Source organism: Haliotis asinina, chromosome 10 (genome assembly GCF_037392515.1).
Source record: "Haliotis asinina isolate JCU_RB_2024 chromosome 10, JCU_Hal_asi_v2, whole genome shotgun sequence".
Taxonomy (NCBI): Eukaryota; Metazoa; Mollusca; class Gastropoda; order Lepetellida; family Haliotidae; genus Haliotis; species Haliotis asinina.
In genome coordinates, this window is record NC_090289.1 from 6,706,090 (window position 1) to 6,729,237 (window position 23,148).

The following is a 23,148-nucleotide window of genomic DNA, read 5'->3' on the forward strand; positions in this document are numbered from 1 at the left end:
GCGTTAGCGGTCCCATACCATACTGTACTGGCTGTACAATTAAGCCATTCGCGACGCAGGGTTTTGTTTTGGTCTAGATTTCGACAGTTGCAGGAAATGTCTCGGGCGTCCTTTTAATTATATTTTATTACATCAAGTTTTTCAATCATGAACTGTTATATTTCTGCTGTAATATATATATTAATTTCAAGGACTAGTTGATAGTCTGTCTTGACTATCTAGTTCACAGTCTTTAACGAGTTGTGCTGTCTCAAGCTCCGTGCCAGTGCTTTAGGCCACGCTTCGCTGTAGGGAAACTTCCTACGACTTCCGGTTTGAAAATGGCGTCGGAACTTGAATGGCGACGACGGTGGAAGCCAGACTTAAAAGCATGCCCGTGGCAGCCACTTGAAATAGACGGAGAAAAATATCTAATGAAGACAAAGTTTTCAGTTAACAACTACGAAGTACTATTGACAGACTTGACTTCTTACTGGCATGAAATTATGGAAGAAAATGCTTTGAAGAAGAGAATACAGGTGAATCCTTATCCTGATGCAAGACCGTGAAGTCGCTAAAGACGCCCATTTTCCCGAAGCGCAAATTACCAGCAGGAGAAGCATTTACTTGATGCACATCTCTTGCTCTTTCTCACCATTCAAATAAAATAAAAATATGTTTCGAATGCGCTGATGACATAGGTATTTCCAACTGTGTGGTATCAGACTATAACCTGTTCGACATAAACACGAAGAGGGTTCAAATCATCCATATCATTCATGTAACAACTCTATAGCTTCAAACATTCTGCTGGATTTCAAATGGCACATGTGTTTGGTTATTTTTAAAAGTATTAAAAAATACTTAGGCTAGAGTGCAGTTTACCGGGCGCGCTACCTGGGGACTGCTGAGCGCTTGCTAATGAGCGCGCTGCTGTATCCTTAGCCCTTGGGCACACCCCTTCTAGATCCATAGCCCTTGGGCACCCCCCTTCTAGATGCTTAGGGTTAGTGAATAAAGGTTAGGGTTGGCTTACCTTTGGTGTGAGTATATCCATCCGAAAATTTTTTTGAAAAATTGTGCCTGGTAAAGTGCACTACTCCCTATTTTTTCTCAATGAAATACCATGCCATGAAAAAAACATGTTCTAAAACTTCCTCCATGTCACCCACTGTAGTAGTATCATTGCAGTAATTGATGGTCCCACTACTAGAATTATGAACAACTGCTGACATTTGGCGTTTTATATACATTTTCAGTTTTATTGTCATTTCTGTCTCAAGCTGCAGCACGTTCATTTGACCTAGATTGAAGCTACTCTCTATTATTGCAGTATTACTACTTCCCTACTATGGCACATGGAACAAGCAAACTTCACTATCTAATGTTCACTTAAGTCAAGTAATTAATCTAAATAGTTTTGATATAAAAAATTCTTTAGAAATTTCCTCATAGTTAGTGAAAACATCAGAGACACCAGAAACGTCAATTCATTTGGATATCTTACAGTCAGTGTCTACAATCAGGCAATGTGTACAATGACTGAAATATCCAGTCACAATGTGTACATTGCCTGATTTACACAAGTCCTTATAAATTGTCAAAAATTTCCAGGAACTGAGTACATAGCCCGATGAGTTAACCCAATGGTACGTACTGACTGATAGTGGAACAGAGATTATTGAGAAGTTTCAATGAATGAATTTGTCAGATATTCACAACTTATTCATTCAAACAGAATGAAACCCATGCTAATCTTGTCTTCTCAAAAATCCCACTTCAACAATCAGTTAATCTGTACAAAATGTAATTGGGTTAATTAATCAGGCAATATACACAATGCCTGGAAATTTTAGACAATGTACGCATTGACTGGTTGTCTCAGTCATCATACACATTGCCTGATTGTAGACATTGGCTGTAACAAATACAAGGTAACAACAGCACCATAGAAATTAAAAAAAAATAATAAGTTTTGCCGCTTTTAAGCTTGCCATACAATTTCCTGCCCTGTTCAGGGCAAAGTTGCACATTATATCACTTCTGTTATAGTTTTAGGATGGAAAGTTTGTAAATGACCTTACAGTTGTTGCGGGATTACTCTTGATAAAGCAAGTTGTGATTTATTCAAGATGCAATGGTGGAAGGGGATCATACTAGTTTCAAAATGTTCCAGAACTTACTGAAAAGATGAATACCTTAAAATTTGTACGATTAGACACAACATTCCAGTGATATAAATTACTTTTTCAAGAGCTATGAATTTCTTTTACGTAATTTGCATATGTAAACATCGGTGCACCGCATGGTGTTTCTGTTTTCCTGATCTTTTCATGTGCTTCTATATTAGGGAGTCCAGGATAATAGAGAGTCCCAGCATAGTAGCTGGCTTATGTTTTTGGATGGCAGTTTTTTTTCTTCCACGGTAACCAAAAGGGATGCATCATACAGACATACATCCTTGATATCTCCAGGGTACACGTTCCAAACAGTCTCCAATATATCCTGGATGCATTTATGGTAATTCAATTACCTCCCTTTGCTGGCTCCACATGCTCACAGTAGCCAATCAGCTATGCAGCCGTTACGACTGAACTTGCCACTGTCAACAAAGATAGCGGTTGCAGCTGCGAAGGTTTGTTCACAGTGCGACTCAGATTTGGGGGAAATGAAACAGACACATTGAGAGGTCCAAAAATTATATGCGAGAACTCCTGCCTCTTTTAGAGCACCTGTGCATAGTTTGTGTTGCCAAGTTTTAATCGGTTAGTGAGTACTTATTGGTTCGCTCAACTTTCCAGCATATACACCTGATTGGAGAAAAAGCCAGCCAAGGGAGGTAATAAATTTATCGGGCTTAACCGTAGATGCATACAGGGCATACTGGAGACTTTTCGGAACGTATATCCTGGAGATATCAAGGATGACAGACATAGTAAGTGTTGTGATAATGGTATACGTTTATGATTAATAAGTGACAGACATATTTTGTAACCATTTTTAACAAGATGCTCTTAAACATCTGAAAAACCTGCACACAGTCATTTATTTTCACCTAATTTCAATGGGCTCATCATCACAGGTTCCTGCAAAACTAAAGTGAGGAAAGATCTTTATATTCCTCTTTAGTGAATGTGTCAAATTAGCGTCAAGTCAAAAGTAGACGAAAATTGTCTGCCTAAAATAGCACCAGATTTTGTGAACATGAACCATTCATGATATATTTATCCAACTCAAACAATTTCTGCCAGTTAAACTTTCAAACCACTTCATAGTGTGTAAGATAGATTCTCCAAGTCTGCAAATGTAGGTAAACTTCAAGGTTGACTCATTAGTTTCCTTGGAATAAATTATAAGTGATCAAGTGGTTATTACATATTTAAGGTGAATTGAAAGCTCTTATGTATTCATACTTCTCTATTCTTACATTGTAATGTTTCTACATTATTATTTTCTCCAGATAAGCAAACTTGAATATATAGCATACTTAAATGTTATGTTTGTGTTTTTTCAATTGGAAAAACATGGAAGCTATAGGACTGTTTTTGCAAAGTCAGGATGCTGTGTTGCCAGTTGAAGTGCAATTTTGGCAAATACAGGTTTTGTTTTCACAAATCTTCAGTCATTGATGCAGTGTCATTTAGCTAGGCACCACATAATGGGATGTATCCTGTATGCCACCTTACATTTCATTGTGGTCATATATCACCTGAATATATATTCTTCATCTGTTAAGGATGGGTTTTATGCTTATTTAATTGTATCTGAACATTCTGAAAGACATATCCAGCTTCTGAAAATACTGGTGTGGTTGGGTAGCCTAGTGGTTAAAGTGTTTGTTCATTGTGCCAAAGGCCCAAGTTCGATTATCCACATTGGTACATTGTGTGAAGCCCATTTCTGGTGTACCCTGCCACGCTATTGCTGGAATATTGCTACAATTAAAAGTGACATAAAGCTAAACTCACTTGCTCAGTCTAAAAATGTCACTCCCAGAAATGTTTTCTCATTGTTAAAATTTAGGGGTGAAAGTCTTACCAGGATGTGTTATCTGAGACTTGATTTCTCTCATTTCTCAAGAGCTTTCTCTTTAAACAATTTATGAGTGACTTTGCATTTGCAGAAGCTGAATCCCAGTATTGAAGCACCGGTGGTTAGGATTTTGGATCATATAAAAGGAAGTCTCGAAAAACCATCAAGGGGTACATCCCTGACAGTTGCATTCAAATCTGAAGGTGATGATGAGAAGGCAAAGTTGTCTATCAAGTCAGAGCTTGCTGGTATGCCATTTTTGTGGCATTTCTTATGTAGCAGTGCAGACAAGTCAATGGTAAGTTATGCAGTGTCAGCAAGTCTGAAAAACTATCTCGTATTACTATGTAAGATATTGTAAAATTAAGAAGGCATCAGGTACTTACGTTTTCCTAACCTCATGAACAAATTATGGTTATTATGTTGATGTTATAACTTGTGTCATGTGAATCATAGATGTATCTCCCGGCATCTATTTTCATCATTGGTAGTCTTGTTCAGTATGTAATAGGGAACTGACACAGGTGCTTTATCTATCTAACTCAAGAAGATCCAAGTTAGAATTGGTCTTAAGTTGCCAATGCGTAAGAGGTGACTAACGGAATGGAGGGTCAGGATGGCTGACCTGGTTGAGACATGTTAAGGTATCCCAATATCATCTAACGGTAATTTGAAATTTTTCCTTATCCTGACTTATGCTAATTGTCTCCTCTTCCCTGGCGAAGGTAGTGGAACACTTGAAGTTCCTTCTAAAATAGAAGCAGATGTAAAATACACTCACCCATGTGTAGCCTCCCTTTCAAACCAGTGAACCTAGGTCATGTGACCGGCCATGCTTGTCACTCTCTCCTTATCACCCGATGAGGGCGGATGAAGTTACCTGGAGTCTCCACTACGGCAATATTTTTTTCAGTTATTTCTATATTTATGTCGTATGTGGTATTTGGTTTATGTATATATATCACAATTTGTTTATTCATGATTATTGTGTGTTGATATAGCACGTATTTCGTCAACCGAAACTTAATAAATTATGGCTGTCAGCGGTTGACCCGCTTTTAGTTTCGCTGGCGTGTAAGCCCTTATGTTCTTCCACTATTTGCTGTGAATTTTACAGAAATGTATCTGTTTCAGAATTTATTGTATAAATTCGTTCTTTTCATAGGCCTGCATGGGACACCCAACGTCAACTTTCATTAGTCATGTCTAATCAGATGATTTAGTTTTGGTAACCGTTTTTGATTTACTGCTGAGTTTCATTCCAGTTACTAGTCAGGCGTGCCCCCAGGGTTATACCTTGGGTCCAGCGAGTTGTCCCCTAGACCACAGAAGAGTACTTCATCGGGTACGGGGCCGTCGCAGCCTAAGAAGCCTAGTTCATCATCGTCGTCAAAGACGGAAGTCGTCTGCAACAAAGTCGTCGCAGAATCAACATTCTTTGACGAAGAAGTTCTGTGGGGATGAGGTTTTCGCCCTACAGGAACGACATATCTACCATCTTCAACTACGTCGACAGTTGGTCCTAGACCGGTCACGCCTACGTCGTCACCGCTCAGGATCGTCAGACAACGTAGACTCAGTCAGCAATCAGCCTCGGTCATCACAGCAGATATCTCTACAAGTCAGCCATGATTGCACTCAACGCAGCCATTCGACACAGACACCTTCATGCAACATGCGCTTGGCGGTCATGTTTAAGAACAACAAAGACTACAATCTTCAACTACGTTGACTGCTACTCCGTGTGAGCACTCAACTAGATCTGCACTCACTCCAGAGGATGAAGAGGAGGCGTATGCACGCACCTGTTCAGGAAGATCGTCTTATCATCCACCTACGTTGAGTGAGTGCACCCGCTTGGGTGAGTGCCCTCACAGGTCTACTCGTCAATGAAGAGGATCTTCATCAGTCTCCCTAGCTCCAGTCGGGACAGAGAAATCCACCTCGTCGAGTGAGTGCACTCGCAGGAGTGAGGATTCGCGATTGCGTGAGTGCACTCACACCAGTGAGGAGTCACGCTCGCGTGAGTGCACTCGTACCAGAGAGGATTCCCGCTCCATGTGAGTGCACTTGCGGGTTCACACGTCAATGCAGAAGGTCTTCGTCACTCTCCCCAGTTCATCAAAGACACTGTCAACAATCATCAACACCCTTAGCCGTGGACTCTTATAGGAGGGATCATCAACATGGAATGAATGTTTCACACTCATGGAGGGATGAAGATAGACATTATTAAGTGTCGTCATCATAGGAAGCCCTATTTTTGGACTCTGAAGTTACATCATGGATCACGAATGGACTTGACTTAGCTTCACCATCCAAGGACTCTAATGAAGCAAATACTTACCTGATGAAGGATGATGACATTGATGCACTTACGTTCCCGCTGATACCTCCGATATCTACGATTCCTGAGATGTTATCTATGACGTTTAAGTCGGCAACCAAGTTTCAACAACATCAGGTATTGTCATTCAACGTTCGTTGCTTCCCTCTTCATCGTATGGAGCCCTTTGACAGAGCACTGGACGTCGATGAAGCTTATAAATCATCAGTCTCACCTGCAACAAATCTTACAAGGTAGACGACAATAGACTTGCTCAGCTCGACACAACTATGACATCGCAATGTTCAGCAAACCTGCCAACGAGGAAAAGAGAATGATCCTGTCAGCATTCATCACTCAGATAAGGGATCAGCAGTTCATGTTTGAACATCTCGCCTCAACTAGTGCGGGACTGAATCTACTTCGTTGACAAGATTAATGAGGTAGCAAGGATGGTCACCCAAGACTCCAGAGTAGTCATGATGATCAAGTCCATCGACACCTTGACAACGGTGCTCAAGCAGACAAGTCAGCTTTACACTAACAAGTCCAAGTTCTCCAGAGTCCAGAGAAGAGGTAAGCACTGAAGATTGGGGTCTGAAGAACTGGAGTCTTCTGCCTTCAGCCGTTCCCATACAGCTGTCTCAAGTGGGTGGACGTCCCTACTGGTGACATCACATCTTCAATCTGATTGGTCCCTGAGAGACAGCGCCCTGCACAGAATGTGATGTTATTGTCCTAGTGTCAGGAAGTCGTCTATGTTAAACTTTAACACTTGCAACGATGGAAAGATGTCGATTACACACTAGATTAGCAGTCTACAGTGTCATTTGATTCTTCATACGGCATAGAGGTCTGCTAACAGCAGATCCAGCGTTGCCTATCAGGGGATCTGCAGCAATGAATGACAGTTTCTGATTGGACAGGCAGCCAGCTATAAATAGACTCCCTTCGCATGTCAACTTGCTCATAATGAGCATGGTTGAGGATCTGAAGACGAAGAATGACGTATCTTAACGGCATACAAGATCATCGTGAAAGAAGTCAACTCAGTCTATAGGAGGACTTCACTATCAGGCTACTAACTCAGCTCGGATGGATTCATCACTGTGTTGAAATATATCGCTGTCCCAGAGGTTCGGTGGATCAAAGGTCAAGCCGATTTTAGAACAAGTTCTACTCTCTCCATTACCACTACGACAGTGACGATATCTACTCGGTCTGCTCACGTCATCTCAGGACATGATCAGATGGAGACGCCTACAGCTACGTCTATGACAGCGGTTCCTGAGTCACGGTTTCAAGTCTTGACCGGTTTAAGACGCTGGACATCTGAGATAATGCCCGCTTTTGTGGACTCCCCAGTTGAAGGCCTGAACAGAAACTTATAGTCGGCATTCAACAACCATCCCCCTTCCAGTGCTGCTACCAAAAGTCATAGAGAAAATAAAACAGACCAGGAGGCTACAACTGACTTGGGTCGTGCCTTACTGGCCAACGAGACATTGGTTTCCAGCGCTCATAGAGGAGTTAGGACAACCAACACTACAACTACCAGATTGGGAAATTTTCTCGTCCATCCCCATATGAAACAGGCACACAGCAACCCATCTGCGTTCCGACTTAACGTGTGGAATGTATAAAAAATCTGTTTGAAATACAGAAGATACTGGATGAGCGCAGCGGAAGCAGTTACCTTAGCCTTACGGAAATTCACAGACATACGCCAAGAAGAAAGGCTTCACAGCGATGAAGACAACATATCTGCAGATAGCAGAATATGTATGTCACCTACGATATTCCAGAGGTCTGAAAGGCTCTACATTATCTACATACTTGGCAGCTCTCAGCTCAGTCATCACCATGGAAACGAGGACCAAGCTGACTAAAGTACCCGAGTTACTTGCCTTGCTACGCTCCTTCAAGTTGGAAGATCAACAACATAGATTTAGAGCTCCATGCGATGGGATTTTCTTCCGAGAAATCAACTGCCAGATCAACCGGATTGACAGTTCCACATACCGGCACTATCTTCCATCCCTAGACCCCATGATACTCAAGATTTATCATTATGTCCAGTCAGAGCATTGAAGATATACATCGCACTTACCAAGTCTAGAAGGCAACGTTCCAAGTGCCTGTTTATCCCTTTATCTATTGAGACACTTATGGAAGTATCCTGCAACACTATCTCAGTGTGGATCAGAGCTTTTATATTGAGCCAATAAAGCAGCAAGATTGGAACCTCCACAAGTCTCCTACCCACATGAAGTCAGAGCCTTGGCATCTACACTAGCACTACATGGGAATTATTCACTATCAACTATAATAGAGGGCTGCTTTTGGAAGTCAAACATGGTCTTTGCCAACCACTACCTACGAGACATGGCCACGGAGGACATCACTGGCACTCCTCAGTTTGGACCCCTTGTCGTTGCTCAGCAACTAACAGTTCTATGACGGCGCTGAGTTCACTCACCTGTTTCATCACATGACTTGTAAAAGCCAGACGCTCTGCGGAGTATAATGGTGGAAAGTCCATGCACACATCTTAAACAGACTAGCATGAGTGATTATGACGCTGTACTCGTAATGTAGATACTTGTACATGAAGAAGGGTCGCAACTAGTCTTGATTACAATATCTCAACAAATAGTTGCATCGGAAACTAGTTATTTCCGATGTCACACATTCCAGTCAGCAAAATCTTCGGCTGAAGGTAAGTTGGACTGGATGTGATCCCCCAGACAAGAAAATGATGATCGTTTGTTTAACAACTTTTTTATTTGTGTGTCCCAAATTATGAGACACATCATCAGAGTTGGTCTGTCGATTTCATGCAAAATTTGGTTTTGTTGTAATTATTAGATTTAGTGTTAGTGAGCAATTCATCACAAATGGAATCAAATGGACTGTAGGCGCAGGAAAAGGGAGGCTACACATGGATGAGTGTATTTTACATCCGCTTCTTTTTAGAAGGGAACTTCAAGGGATTTCAGGTGTTCCACTACCTTTGCCAGGGAAGAGGAGATAAGCAATTAGCATGAGTCAGGATAAGTATAAAATATCAATTTTATTCAGAAACTTACATTTTGCATAAAACAATGCCCATATGTTAATCAATGGATTCTCTAGTCCAGACTTGATTATTTACAGACTGCCACCATATAGCTGGAATATTGCAGAGTGTGGTGTAAAGGATAAAACCAACCAATAATTATCTATCCTAGAATACAGACCAATTATACGAGTTCCGCAAATATGCATTGCATCTCATAGCCTCTACTATTCGCAATGAAAGCAGATTGCACATTTTCATATGAAATGTAGGGTTCATGCAGCAAAGTGTTTGCTGTTTAACGTTTCTTTTGTTCACATATACATGCATAATGACTCACGAGAGTTTCAAGCCTCTATGATTAAAGAGTATACTTTACAGTGCTTTATTTGAAGGTAAATGAACATCCACTTGACCATAATAGTGACCATCAACTGGACTTAAGCATTCATGTGCTCTCTGAGTCTAAGCCTCAGAAAGTAACGTGTCACAAAGCCAGGACATTCCAATTTTAAATATCAAACCTTAGTTTATAAGCACATCATGTGTTTTCATTCAGGATAGTGGATGTTTTGAAGATTGTGAGTCTGTCACACGGTTTATTGGTATGTTGTAGGCCTGTGATCATGCAACAGTTCCTCTGATGGCAATGGTTGCAGAACTGACACGACGCCAGCAAGAACTCATCAACATCATTGTTGGCAAAGACAAAGAAATTGATGACTACAAGTCACAGGGTGCCAGAACATCCCGAAGTATGATGTATTAAGATATTGTTGTCGTATCCTTTGAACAGTTTGCCAGTTTTCCAAAATCCGCAAGGTAGAGAAAGCTTTAATTATGTGTAAACGATATTAAATGTGAGTGATTTGGCATTTTGAACAGTTAGTTCATGAAGATTTTCTAACCATAAGAGGACGTGTATTTCAGAGGCAACAATGTCTTAAATTAATGACAGAAAGATGAATTTGAAATATTGTGTGAGTTTTAACAGTTGCAGCACTCATTTATTTTAATGATGCATATTTTTTTGTGTCTAAATACTAGAAAGTACGGAGGCAAATGAGATAATATTGATCTATGTGAATGGAGGTGCATTTCTTGATCTTCTCACAGAACACATCGAGACAACAGTTTTTGATGAAACTACTTTCAAGAATAACATGGTGACATCCAAGGTACATATGCCATTTCCATGTAGATGTGACAGAAAGATGTGACAGAAAGAGAGGACTGTGTGTTAACATTTCTAATTCATCCTGATAACACTGGAGCAATTGATTGAATAATCGATCTTCCTTGCTTGAGTGAACGACTCCGGAGACTAATCAATATTTGTTAAAAGTGAAACATGAAATTATGCTGTAGAAAGTATGTTTCTTCTTGTTATGTTTGTTATGAAATTATGCTGTAGAAAGTATGTTTCTTCTTGTTATGTTTGTTAAATCACGCTAACAATTAACTGATGATGATCTGACTCATAAAACTGCTATGTAAACAACATACATGGGTGTCACAGCAGACGTATGCTTGACCGTCTTGATCATAGTATTTATCTGTGTCTGTTATATAATGTTGTGATTGTATCCCATTATTGCCCACATGACTTTATGTTGGGAGTTACAATTACGATCAGTTATTGATTGATTACTGAGCTCCAATTACCAATCTGCTGATTGTGAGTGATAATCAGTGCTAAATGAGTCTAATAAGAACCAAGCCCATGCTCCAGCATTTCACTAAATTAGTAAGAATCTGTAGAGAGCATCATTTAGGGCTTTTCTTCCATATCAAGTTGTTATACCATTGTAGAGCAGAGCTGCAGTTGTAGGTAGTGTTAAACATGGCTGTCTCACTGGATGTGAATTAAGGGACCGTTCATAGTTTATTTCAAGCTGGTGATGATGATTTATGAATGGACACAAAGTAAATTGCAAAAGAGAGCATTTTCTGCCTGCATGTGTTGCATCATTGTTTTGTTTCCATGTTGGTTTTACTTTACTTCTTCATTTTGATGGGATAATAAATATTAATTCACCATTTTTATGTTTTGTTTTAGGGAAAAGTAAGTGAAGGTCATGTTTTACTGAGTCCCTCCATGGAACTAAGTGTAGAGTTGCGTTGTCAGTGTTAGTTCAAATCCCAGTTAGCCCCAATCATGTTTGTGAGCACTATACCCATGTTCATGCTCTCCAGTGCACTTCATCCATTACAAATATCCATCTGTTATATTTTATACTGGATTTGAAACAGGATACAAAATGCTTTCCAGGGATTTGACAGTGCAGTCAGGAAGTTGGGTTCTGCTGCTTTTAATGCTGATGGTCAGGATCTTTATCGTCAGATAATGACAAAGCATGCCTGGGTCACCAGATCACCAACCAAAGGTAACAAAAAATGGCTTTTAGTTTCATTTGGTGGGGTAACTTTATGGTTAAAGCATTTGCTCATCATGCTGAAAACATGGAGTTGATTCTCCAAGTGTACAATATGTAAAGTCCATTTCTTTGAAATAGCCCCCATTAGTGACCTGCATTTTAGCAAATTTTGGTGATAGTTTTAGTCCTCAGTTCTATTATCAATACTGTCAGCAACTTTGACTGAATTTGTTGAGATTTTAAGCTCTTGACTATGTAGAAGTGATTTATAGTGCTGTGGCATGAAATTTAATGTTTTCCATAATGTGTTGAATCATAGTTTTTAGTGGAAGAAAGGGGCAACTGCCAATTTTGAATTTGCTTCTTCTTGTGATATAGATGCTGTCTCTGACAGCCTGGATGATGATGAGAGTTTGAATGCTGGGGTGGGGCCTAGCCTGCCATCTTGGGCCAACAGGGTACCCACATCTATAGGAAGGGGCAACTCACCCATCAAGTCAAGCCCTGAAAAGAGTCCTGTTAAAAGTCCCATAAAAAGCCCAGCGAAGAGTCCAGGTTCTGTTGGATCACGTAGTGCTGAATCTACACCATCAAAGGTGAGAACAGTCTGAAGGATACATTTTTTGGCTACCACCTAAATCACTTGCCTTGACAGCCAGTTTATCTCACTAATATCTCGCTTAATACCAAGATGAAGCGACACACATGCCCCACGTTTTAACATACACTCCCATTTTTGTACATGACGGCTGAATGAGATTTGTGAGGACTGAAAGGAGTTTTGTGAACATCAAACACCTTAACAGAAGCAGGCAGTTTACCTAGAATTAGAGAGAAAATGTTTGTTTCCTTATACTGATAACAGAATTTTGAAATAGATGTTACATTAATATGCAGTAAGGCCCTCAAAATGGGAGGCAACTCTTGTAGGCTTAATAATGAACCTCGATATATATAGAGTTATCTCCTCTCATCATGGCAGTCAGCTGACCATGTGCGTGGCAAGGGAGGTAATGCATGGGTGAGTGTGAATTTATGTCCGCTTCTTTTAGAAGGGAACTTCAAGGGATTTCAGGTGTTCCACTACCTTCACCAGGAAGAGGACAGTAAGCAATTAAGCATGAGTCACAATAAGTATAAAACATCAGTTTTATTCAGAAAATTACATAATGCCCACCCCACTTCCATGATCATGTACTGAATGGTTGCTTTTCAGGACACAGAGTTGATGAGACGACAGGCTCTAGAGAGGAAGTTAGAAGAAGAAGATGCAAAGAAACAAGAAAAACCCAAAAAGAAGAAAAAGAAATTGGCTTTCTGATCGGACCAATCAACATTCTCTTCATTTTCAATACATTACACTTTCCAATGAATAACCTCAGTAAAAGGGATGCTGTGCTTGATTATGTTTGCATTCTAGTACAGTGACTTAATGGGTGGCATAGCTTTGAATGGAAATAGTAATTCTTGTCCCCATTTTGAGATAAACCACTGATTTGACAAGCCTATACCTTTTATTATGAAATTGAAAATGTTATGCTCTTTTTTACTTTAAATATCTAGCAACAGAAATATGCTGTACCCATCCATTCTGTAAGTGCTGATAGGTATCTATTATACTTGGTATGGACAAGGGATTTATTTCACTAATAGATTTTAGAAAGTCTCACACTTGTGAGACATAGTGTATAGTACTCATTAGAGAATGTTGAGCATTTTTCTTTCTGTGGTTAGTTTATGGTGCAGTAGCCTAGTGTAGGGTTGTCACACCCAAATCCCAGGTTCAGTGCCCCACAACGGTACAATATGTGAAGCCTATTTGATGCATTTCTGGTGTACCCCGCTGTGACATTGTTGGAACTTGAATGTTAGTACATTATTTACAGAACCAAAATCTGAACTTGAAAAATTTAGATCAATAAATAGTAATCATTTGTCAGCAGCAAGAAGTTACAGGCCTAAGAAGTACTGGTTCTGCACTTATAAAGATACAGAATGCACACAGTTTCAAACAGGCCCATCTTTGTCTTTATATTCATTTAGCATGAAAATACTATTATCCTGTAAAAATTACTAGGATGTGTAGTTTCACATTTGTTCTGGTGGTTCAAATCTGATTGATCACATCAACTACATTGAATCTTCCATTCATGGAAATTACCAAGTCCTTTGGGTTTAACATGTGATGAAATGTTTTATTTCAACATAAATTTTCAGTATCTTATATTTTGACCAGTGCCTTAACTTCTCCTAAATAACCACTATGGCTCAAAACAATTTTTGGGGTGGTGGGTTAGCCAAGTGTTCACAACGAAGTGTCATCACAATGAAGGCCCAGGTTTGATTTTAAGTGCGTCAGTCTTGGATAACCATTTACATGGTCAGCGTAGTGCCCTGGCACTATTTTTAGAATTCATCTTTTACATATCAACATTTAAAGAGGCTTGTTACTCCTTGATTGTTGTACATTATTTTTTTAATGTCATAGTATTTACATTCATAGAAGTATTCATAAATACATGTAGTATGTGCTGTCCAGATCAACTGATTCGTTGTCTGAGTTTTCATGTGCATTATGTCCATAAACTGTCAACTTGCATGAACTCTCTTATTCAATTTGCTTAAAAAAAAAAAATCAGGTTCAAGTTTGTTCTGTAATCTTTCAAAGTATAAATTTGTTTGAACTCATGCAAAACTGGTTTATCTGCATTCTCCATTAAGTTCAGTGGTAAAGTGCCTTTCATGTTGGAGGTCCAAGCCATTCACAAAGTGAGTGAGTGAGTGAGTTTTAGTTTTACGCCACACTCAGCAATATTACAGCTATATGGCGGCGGTCTGTAAATAATCGAGTCTGGACCAGACAATCCAGTGATCAACAACATGAGCATCGATCTGCGTACTTGGGAACCGATGACGTGTCAACCAAGTCAGCTAGCCTGACCACCCGATCCCGTTAGTCGCCTCTTACGACAAGCTGAGTCGCCTTTAATACATTCACAAAGTGACCCATGAAGATCCAGGGTACAGTAGGTCTTCAGCAACCTATGCCTGCCACAAAAGTTGACTGTGCTTGTGACATGACACGTCGTCGGTCCCTAGTTGTGATCAGTGCCATTGATCACCATATTGACTGGTCCATACTCAATTATTTACAGACCACAGCCACATAGCTGGAATATTGCTGAGTGCGGCGTAATTCTAACCTCACTCATTCACTACGTAGTGTTCTGCATTGTATTGGAACTAAAATGGCCTATGGCTCTGGTAATGTTCCCCTTGTAAACATAAACCCTTCAAAAAAAAGAGAAGGGGTTCTTCATATTTTTTTGTTTATGATTAAAAATATTTAAGAGATTCATCTGAGTCAATCAGTGTTGATATATTATTGAATGTTTTGAGAGTGCATCACCATTTGCTCTTGCTTACAACCAGATTGGGCAAGTGAGTTCCTTTAGTTTTACCTGCACTCAGCAGTATTCCAACTATATGGCAGCGGTCTGTAAAGCTGACCGGCCAGACGTGCTTAAAGGAATATAAATTCTTTTAACAATGACAGCACTGACTAATTCCAACAAGTAATAGTGTAACATGAAACACTTATTTCCCATCAAATTATCATGAAAATATGAATATCAACTAACTATATGCTTAACGCTAATAGAAATGCAATGCTTTACTTGGAACGTGAACGACATCAAAACCTAACACTTTTGTCTTCAAAAAACAAACTTGGTATGATGGTTAACAGTTGGCACCCACCTTACCCTATTCACGACCTGTGACACATCTGCATACCTGTCAAGTGCATAGCTAACCTACACTGACAAATGTTGACCTTTCTGACCCAACACTGCTACTGTTACAGGTAATTGGCTCCCTCCCTATGCAAGAAGTCAGCATTCTGCTGTTCATTTCATTGACGGTTACACAGATTCTTTCATAAAAATGCACACAATTGGTGATTTACAATGTGATTAGGTTGTCTGACAAAACATCCACAGGCAAAGTTTGTGATGATTGAATCATTGGATGAAGAATTATTTACAAAACACTGGGTCCACATGCATTTCATGCCAAACTATGGTGCTGAGTGAAAGGTTTTTGTTTGGATCAGTGATGGCTACATCATGTCTTTCTGGAATGCAAATGATTAATCTGAAGTCTTAAGAAAATTATACAAGAAGTAGCTGTAAATAATAAAGTTGCACGTTGTTAAGTTTCCTTCCAATTTATCACAAAATTAGTCAAAATTAAATAAATGATTTTTTATCATTCTTAAAATAAGATATTTCAAAATAAATATATTCATACCAGGTGTATAAAAATATTCACAAATATCTGCCCTGGTAAAACAAGCTTCAAAACACTTATCCTTATTGTACTTTTACTTCAAACAAACTAGCAGTACTTGAGTTTGTGTAGTTCAAAGTTAACAGTGGCAATGGCCACCAGTTCCAGCATTGGTACTCATGAGACGTCCACAGGAGGAACAAATGATTTAATCACTACAATATAGACACTATAATTCATGATATACAGAATAAAAGATTTTGTATGTATGTGTTATCACTTTTTAGGTTTAACAGAGTAACACTGTATGCAGACAGTCCAGAATGTTTTATCATTTTACAAAGACTACTAATAAGGAAGGACAAACAAACACAGACATCTTGATATTTTTTTTTAATTTCTGAGAAGGCAACAGCTATGTTACAATGCTGCAAACATCACATTCCATTCTGACTGGTCAGAGTAACAGGACAACATTTGACCTAGTAGCAAAAAGACCTCAGATTAAAACTACCATTGACTGTACAGATGAGCAAGGATTATAATACAATCTTCAACAATTTGCATATATGTAGCTGGGTACAAAACTCTCTCATATTGAAACAATGGAATATACAATGAAGTTCATTGTCACAGGCATAAAACCATTTCTCTTTCTATGGGATGTGAAGTAATATTTCTTGAAAACTGCTCTGACAATGTTAGAATAACCAAAGCAAAATGTCTGTGACATAGAAAGAACATATATTCCACAGTTTCCACAAATAAAACAATCTCAGGAATCATAAATAATAACAATGATATCATAAATCAATTGGTACGTGAATATGCTGAATAATAGCTACTCTAATGACTTGATTAAAATAATGATTGTTTTTTAAATGAGACAATAAAATCACCTGGGAGTGACCATGACAACCCCTTTTACTTAGAACAAAATTTGGAACCTACTATAGAGCTGTCTACTTGCATTACGCTGGTGTCATTTCCTTATTAAAAGCATGTACCCAGTATTTGTATGTGTTTCAATTTATTATTAACTTGAAAATTTAATGATATCTAAGGCACTTAATTATCATCAATCACTACAAAAATTTCATCATTTTCTTCATAAATGAATGAAAGTACATCGGAAATTGACATTTTTGTCCTGAACTATATGGATATAACAAAAGAAGATAAACATCAAAATTCATTTTTGCACTTTGTGTTCCATTCAATGAAGGGTATTGTAAACAGAAAAGAATAAATACAACTAAAGGACTTAATTGTTTTACTTTCACTTCTTTGAATGTTCCAGATTCATAAACATGTTGTTTCTATATAAACATATCTGACAACAAAGAATCATAGCCCTGATTTTATATAATGCATCTCAACATGTATCAAAAAGAAATAATCAATATTGAAACAGTTTAAATGAATGAAAACTCCAAATTAAAATATATATATTAAGCCAGAACACATGCACAGAAAATGGGGCATGATTTAACTTTCATCATTAGAGTCTATACACAATGTTACATTAAGCCTTATAGCGAAAGTTCATATAACAGCTTAAAAAATTCACATCTATCAAAATTTCTCAAGTTTATTTTATCAAGTCTTCTTTTGCCTCCTTCCCGTAAGTGACAATACCAACGTTCTGGATGTGAAAATCTGTGTATATTCAATCATATGTTGAAAACGTCACAATCCACAGGTATTATAGGTTTTATCTGCATCACAGATTACGTACTTTCTGATTTTCTCTCAAAGGCAATACCATAACCAGATGTAACAGTTCTGGTAAAAAGAAAAAAGCATTCCATGATGATCACTGAACACCCACTGCCAGGTATCAACTGTTGAAACAGTCACAATGTTCACTAAAACACCTTAAAGATTCAGCTGAGGAGACTGACTCATGGTAATATAAGTCTTATCTCTAGCACTGTAAAACTCCAACAGACCAAGTCAATTATTCATGTAAAAGCACATTTATCATGATTTCATAAAGCAACAGACATGCAATAATTACGACCTTGACTACTCCAATACACCTAGATTTTCTAGCTGCATCTGGAAACATTATTTCACCACATATCCCATTGTTCAAAAAATTATTCACTATTTGTCTTCCAGTTGGCACCATTTGGCACTGAGCAGCATATCATATGCATGACAATTAAGTTATAATAAGCATGTTACATATCTGGAGAGTCCTGCAACAAAAGGCAAATCTTTTGTATGTGTAATAATAACTTTCACAAACTGTGGTTGACAAAAATGTTTATGCAGCAGCCACAGTTTCCATTGTTTGCTGATTGTCTTAGCATCAACATAGAGGGAGCTGAGGAAAGAGGAAGTCCTCTATCTTGTAGGAATAAGCAACACCATGTCTTGTGAGGGCTCATCTATAATTACAAAAATTTGTCATACATGACAATGTGAATTCCAAAGACTCACTTTTCATCCATCCAATGAGTCAATCCTTGAAGTATGTTATGGTGAACTCGCCTCAGTTCCAGACACATTCATTAAGGAAGGTGGTCATATTTCTCAGTGGACAATGACCATATCGGTCAGGTTATCACAATCACATCTGTTCCATTTGTTATAATCACACCAAAAGCTTATCACAGAATAGGTTTTGGTAGCTGTCAAAAATAACAACAGATCTATGATTGCACTTCATAATTTACCATTCGCACATACTACACTACACGTTTTCCACAGCACCGTTAACTTGACTGAAGCAATAACCACTGTTCTATATGACACTTTCATCACAATGTTGGGCGTGGAATCCGGGGTATGAGAATGACAGGGCCCTGTGGCTGTGCCGGGATCAAAACCTGCTGTGACATATGCTGCAAACCTGGTATAGCAGTCTGCAACCCCTGCAAACCATGCAAACCTTGCAAACCTTGTATACCTTGAATGCCTTGAATGCCTTGAATACCCTGCACACCATGCACACCTTGGAGACTCTGTAAACCTTGAAGTTGCTGAAGATTTTGTATTGTCTGGAGGCCATGAATTCCCTGAAGACCACCCACACCTGCTGGGATGGGTACCCCTCCTTGAGCTGATGCTAAGAGCTGACTGTGCAGCGACTGACCAGAAGCCAGCTGTATACCTCCTGGTGTTTGTATGGGGAATGTTTGCATTCCTGACATTGGCGTGGCACCAGCCATATGTGGCATTGCAATGACGGGAGCACCAGCTTGAATAGGCATGCCCATCTGATTGATAACTCCTGCACTGTGTGGCACTATGATTTGTGGCTGAGCTTGAATAAGTTGTGGTGTTGGTGCAAACTGAACTGGACTGGGAATAGGTTGTTGTAGGATCAAAGTTGGCTGTTGTACCAACGGAGATTGTGCAGTTGGCAGCAAGATAGTTTGTGCTTCTTCAACTGCTGCTGCCTCCTCAGCAGCAGCTTCAGCTGCAGCCAGAGCTGCTGCAGTCTCTTCTGTATCCATCTGTTCATCTTCATCAGAGCTTGATTCAACAGGCTCCCCGTTTTCTGCTTGTTTCTGTCTGCGTTGTTGTCTCCTTGCATGTTTCACTGCCTGTTGTTGCAGCTTCCGATACTGCTCAGCTTGTTCAGGAGGAATAAGGGGTTCCATTGGTTTGGGTTCCTCTTTCTTTTCTTCTTCTTTCTTTGGGGGTGGTGGTGGCTGAGGTGATGGTGATTTTGGAGGTGGAAGGGGTGGAGGTGATCCTCTTGGCTTCATGTGATCTGGAGGTCCCATCATTCTGGGTGGATAGTGTCCCATTCCAGGAGGTGGTCCTCTGTTTAGTGGGGGGCCTCGCATTCCTGGTGGCGCCATACCAAGAGGTGGTCCAAACTGTCCTGGGTTTCTCATTGGAGGTCCTCTCATCGGGGGTCCCATCCTTGACCCTGGTGGTCCAGGACGCATTCCTGGCCCTGGACCCATACCTGGGCCACCTGGACCCATTCCATGTCCTCCTGGACCCATGCCAGGCCCTGGGGGTCCCATTCCTGGACCACCACGACCTGGTGGTCCCATTCCTGGGCCTGGTGGACCCATTCCAGGTCTTGGTCCCGGACCTCTAGGTCCCATTGGTCTTCCTGGCCCCATGTTATGACCCATACCAGGACCACCTCTGGGTCCCATTGGGCCAGGACCCATCCCCATGCCAGGACCACCTGGTCCCATTCCAGGTCCCATTCCTGGTCCTGGCCTATGTCCTGGTCCTGGGCGAGGACCAGGGAAAAACATTCCTCTGGGAGGAGGTCCATATCCATGTGGTGGTGGTGGTGGAGGCATATTAGGGTAATGGCCCATTTCATGTCCCATTCCCATATCATGATGCATACCATGTCTCATGCCATGCATCATATCATGGCCCATGTTTGGGCCATAATCTCCCATGTGCTCATCAGGTGGTGGTGGAGGTGGAGCAACAGAGGAATCACCATCTCCTGAAGAACCAGCATTGGTGGTAGTTGTTGACTGTCCATCAGTTTGTCCAGGTGGAGGCAATGGGATATTTACAAGTTGCTTAGCATCGCTTTTCTCAGGTACTGTTGCATCTTTTTCTTCCTTTGCAGGTAGAGGGATATCTAAATTACTTTTCTTGTTTTCCTCCCCATGTGTTCCAACTGCAGGCGCTCCACTTGGAGTTTCATCCTTGGTACTGTTATCTTTAGTTGAAATAATTGCAGGTGGTGGTTTTGAGGGCTTTGCAGATAATGATGACCTGTAGGAATGTCCCCTGGAACCTGATCGGTGTCTAGAACGAGATCTAGAGCGTGTATAAGACCTTGATCTACTATAGGATCTGGAGGAGCTTCTTGACCTTGAGTAACTTGACCTACTTGATCTGCTATAGGACCGTGTGTATGATCTATTTCTCCTTGACCTATGGCGAGAATGACTTCTAGTGTAGCTTCTTCCAGACCTTGATCGACTGGATGATCTTGATCTGCTGTACCTGGAATCATCACTATAACTGTGGTAAGAACGTGAACGTGATCTGTAAGATCGAGATCTGGATCTGGACCTAGACCGTGAATATGACCTTGACCGAGATCGACTAGCCCTGGATCTACTTCTGGACCTACTACTGTATCTGTCAGAGTCAGAAGATGAGCTGTAAGATCTTCGACTCTTATTTGAAAGGTTCTGCTTATCATTGTCCCTGCTTTCACTTCTGGAATTTCCAGATTTATTATCAGTTTCATTACATCCTCCATTTGGACACTTTGGAATTTTCTCCTCTTTCCTGGAACCTTTTTCAATCTCCTCACCTTCACTTTCACTGGTATCCCATTTAGATTTGCTGGTATCATCTGTAGGTTTGCTTTCATAGATTCCTTCAATCTTGCTCCATGTGTCTTCACTTTTCTGACTTTTATCTTTTAATTCTGATTTCTGCAACTTTGCAGGTGTCAAATCTTCAGTCGTAGACTCGCTTGCATTTCTCTTTCTCAAAGATCCAGTTTTACCATCTTGTACATCAGGAGTCTTTATCTTCTTTCCACTTTTGGCATCTTGTGGTGATTTCTGTGGAGTTCCTTTTCCACACACCTTATTCAGTGGAGATTTCATTTCACCCTGTCCTGAAGTTGACCTTACATCTACAGAAGTCTTGTTGACATTAATTGCTGATTTTCTTGGAGTAAGAGACTTTTTAGGAGTCTTATCAGTTTCCCCTTCATTAGCAACAAAAAGCTTACTTTCCTGCTTCATATCAGTCTTCTCACTTGCTGACTCAGATGATGCAGTGTCCTTATACTCTAACACAAGTTTATTTTTCTTTGCTTTCTTCCTCTTCTTCTTGGGTGGAACATCTGCATCACCCTCTAAAGTGATTCCTTCAGTTTTGATAGCTTCAGTGTCAGGTTCATTTGTTTTATGTTTGCGTTTTCTTCTCCTTGACTTTTTCCGTGAGGACTTCTTTGATGCCTTCTCTTCATCAGATGGCCCATGCTCTGTTTCACCACCCTCATGGTTCTCTCCAGTTTCTTTAGAATGTTTTTTCTTTGATTTTTTCTTCTTCTTTTTCGATTTCTTCTCAACAGTTTCTTCACCATCTGCTGTTTTGTGTTTATGTTTTTTACGCTTTTTCTTCTTCTTTTTATGTTTGACATTATCTTTATCCTCACCATCTCCATCTGCTGGCTTTGCATTATCCTCTCCATCAACTTCATTGTTGTGCTTTTTCTTCTTCTTATGTTTTCGTTTCTTTCTCTTTGATGACTTTTCACTCTTCACCTGTTCAGCTGTGAATTCAAATACCTTTTTGTCATTTTTCCCTTCTTGTTTATCAGATAGCTCTTCCTTTTCGACCTCAACTTTCTCAGTTTTCTCAATTTTTTCAGTGTTCTCTGTTTTCACAACTTCAACAGGCTTGGGTTCATTTTTACTATCTTCGACTGAAACCTCAGAATCTTTCACTTCTTTATTCCTCTCCTGAACCACTTCTTCTGGTAATGCTTTCAACTCTGGTAAGGGATCTGCAGCTTTAGGCTTGGATTTCAGCAACTGACTAAAGTCAAAATAGAGAGGGTTGCAACTGAAGCTCAAACATGGTTCACACTTAGTGTACTGAATCATGTCCTGAGGCCAGTCCAGTTCTTTGTCATCTTTGCTGAGGATCTTCATGAAGGAAAACTCTTTCTTGGAATCCAGAGTTTTTCCACTACTTGCAGGAACAACTTCAGTATTGCTATCCTCATCATTTTCTTTCTGCTCCTCGTCTGGTTCTGGAGCAAAGGCAGCTGATGTCTCAATCCTTGCTGGAGCTGTCTTGGTAAAGGAAAAGCTGATGCTTCCTTTCTGATCATCATCTGCAGATGTAGTAGACCTGCAACAGACATATCAACATGTGATGGTATTTTCCAAATATGACCAAAAGTAAGAATGCCATCTCTTATGTGAAAACCCACTTACTTTATGATACACCGAAGGGTAGAGTGAGTGAAGGTTGTTTTATTTTGCTGTTCCAGTGGTCATCTCACAGCAAATGATGTCTAAGGGCATTGCAATTCGTTAATATAACATCAATTAGCATCCCATATTGTACCAATACATCTAATCAAATGGTTTCAAATATGACGTGAAAGTAAG

General features: G+C 39.8%; 2 protein-coding genes across 6 annotated transcripts in view; one reads left to right on the forward strand and one right to left on the reverse strand.

Annotated features, from left to right (window-relative positions):
* Positions 1–24: 24 nt before the first annotated feature.
* On the forward strand, positions 25–15,141 carry LOC137297627 (non-homologous end-joining factor 1-like). The gene is made up of 7 exons (XM_067829502.1): positions 25–518; positions 4,103–4,309; positions 10,012–10,150; positions 10,512–10,573; positions 11,668–11,782; positions 12,152–12,369; positions 12,990–15,141. The coding sequence occupies exons 1-7, from the start codon at positions 321–323 to the stop codon at positions 13,092–13,094; spliced, it is 1,044 nt and encodes a 347-aa protein (XP_067685603.1). The 5' UTR covers positions 25–320; the 3' UTR covers positions 13,095–15,141.
* A 1,306-nt stretch (positions 15,142–16,447) lies between these two features.
* Positions 16,448–23,148, reverse strand: part of LOC137298874 (G patch domain-containing protein 8-like) — a 48,123-nt gene continuing 41,422 nt past the window's right edge. For all 5 annotated transcript variants that reach the window (XM_067831217.1, XM_067831220.1, XM_067831218.1 and 2 more), the window contains one exon: positions 16,448–22,885. In XM_067831217.1, coding sequence (XP_067687318.1) covers positions 18,832–22,885 — 4,054 coding nt within the window. In that variant the 3' untranslated portion in view covers positions 16,448–18,831. The remainder of the gene's footprint in view (positions 22,886–23,148) is intronic.

Excerpts from the sequence above, each read along its gene's own strand:
- LOC137297627 (XM_067829502.1), top strand. The coding sequence starts at position 321 with ATGGCGTCGGAACTTGAATGGCGACGACGGTGGAAGCCAGACTTAAAA. Across the intron at positions 519-4,102 it reads CTTTGAAGAAGAGAATACAG|AAGCTGAATCCCAGTATTGA; the intron begins GTGAATCCTTAT and ends TTGCATTTGCAG. Across the intron at positions 10,574-11,667 it reads ATAACATGGTGACATCCAAG|GGATTTGACAGTGCAGTCAG; the intron begins GTACATATGCCA and ends AATGCTTTCCAG.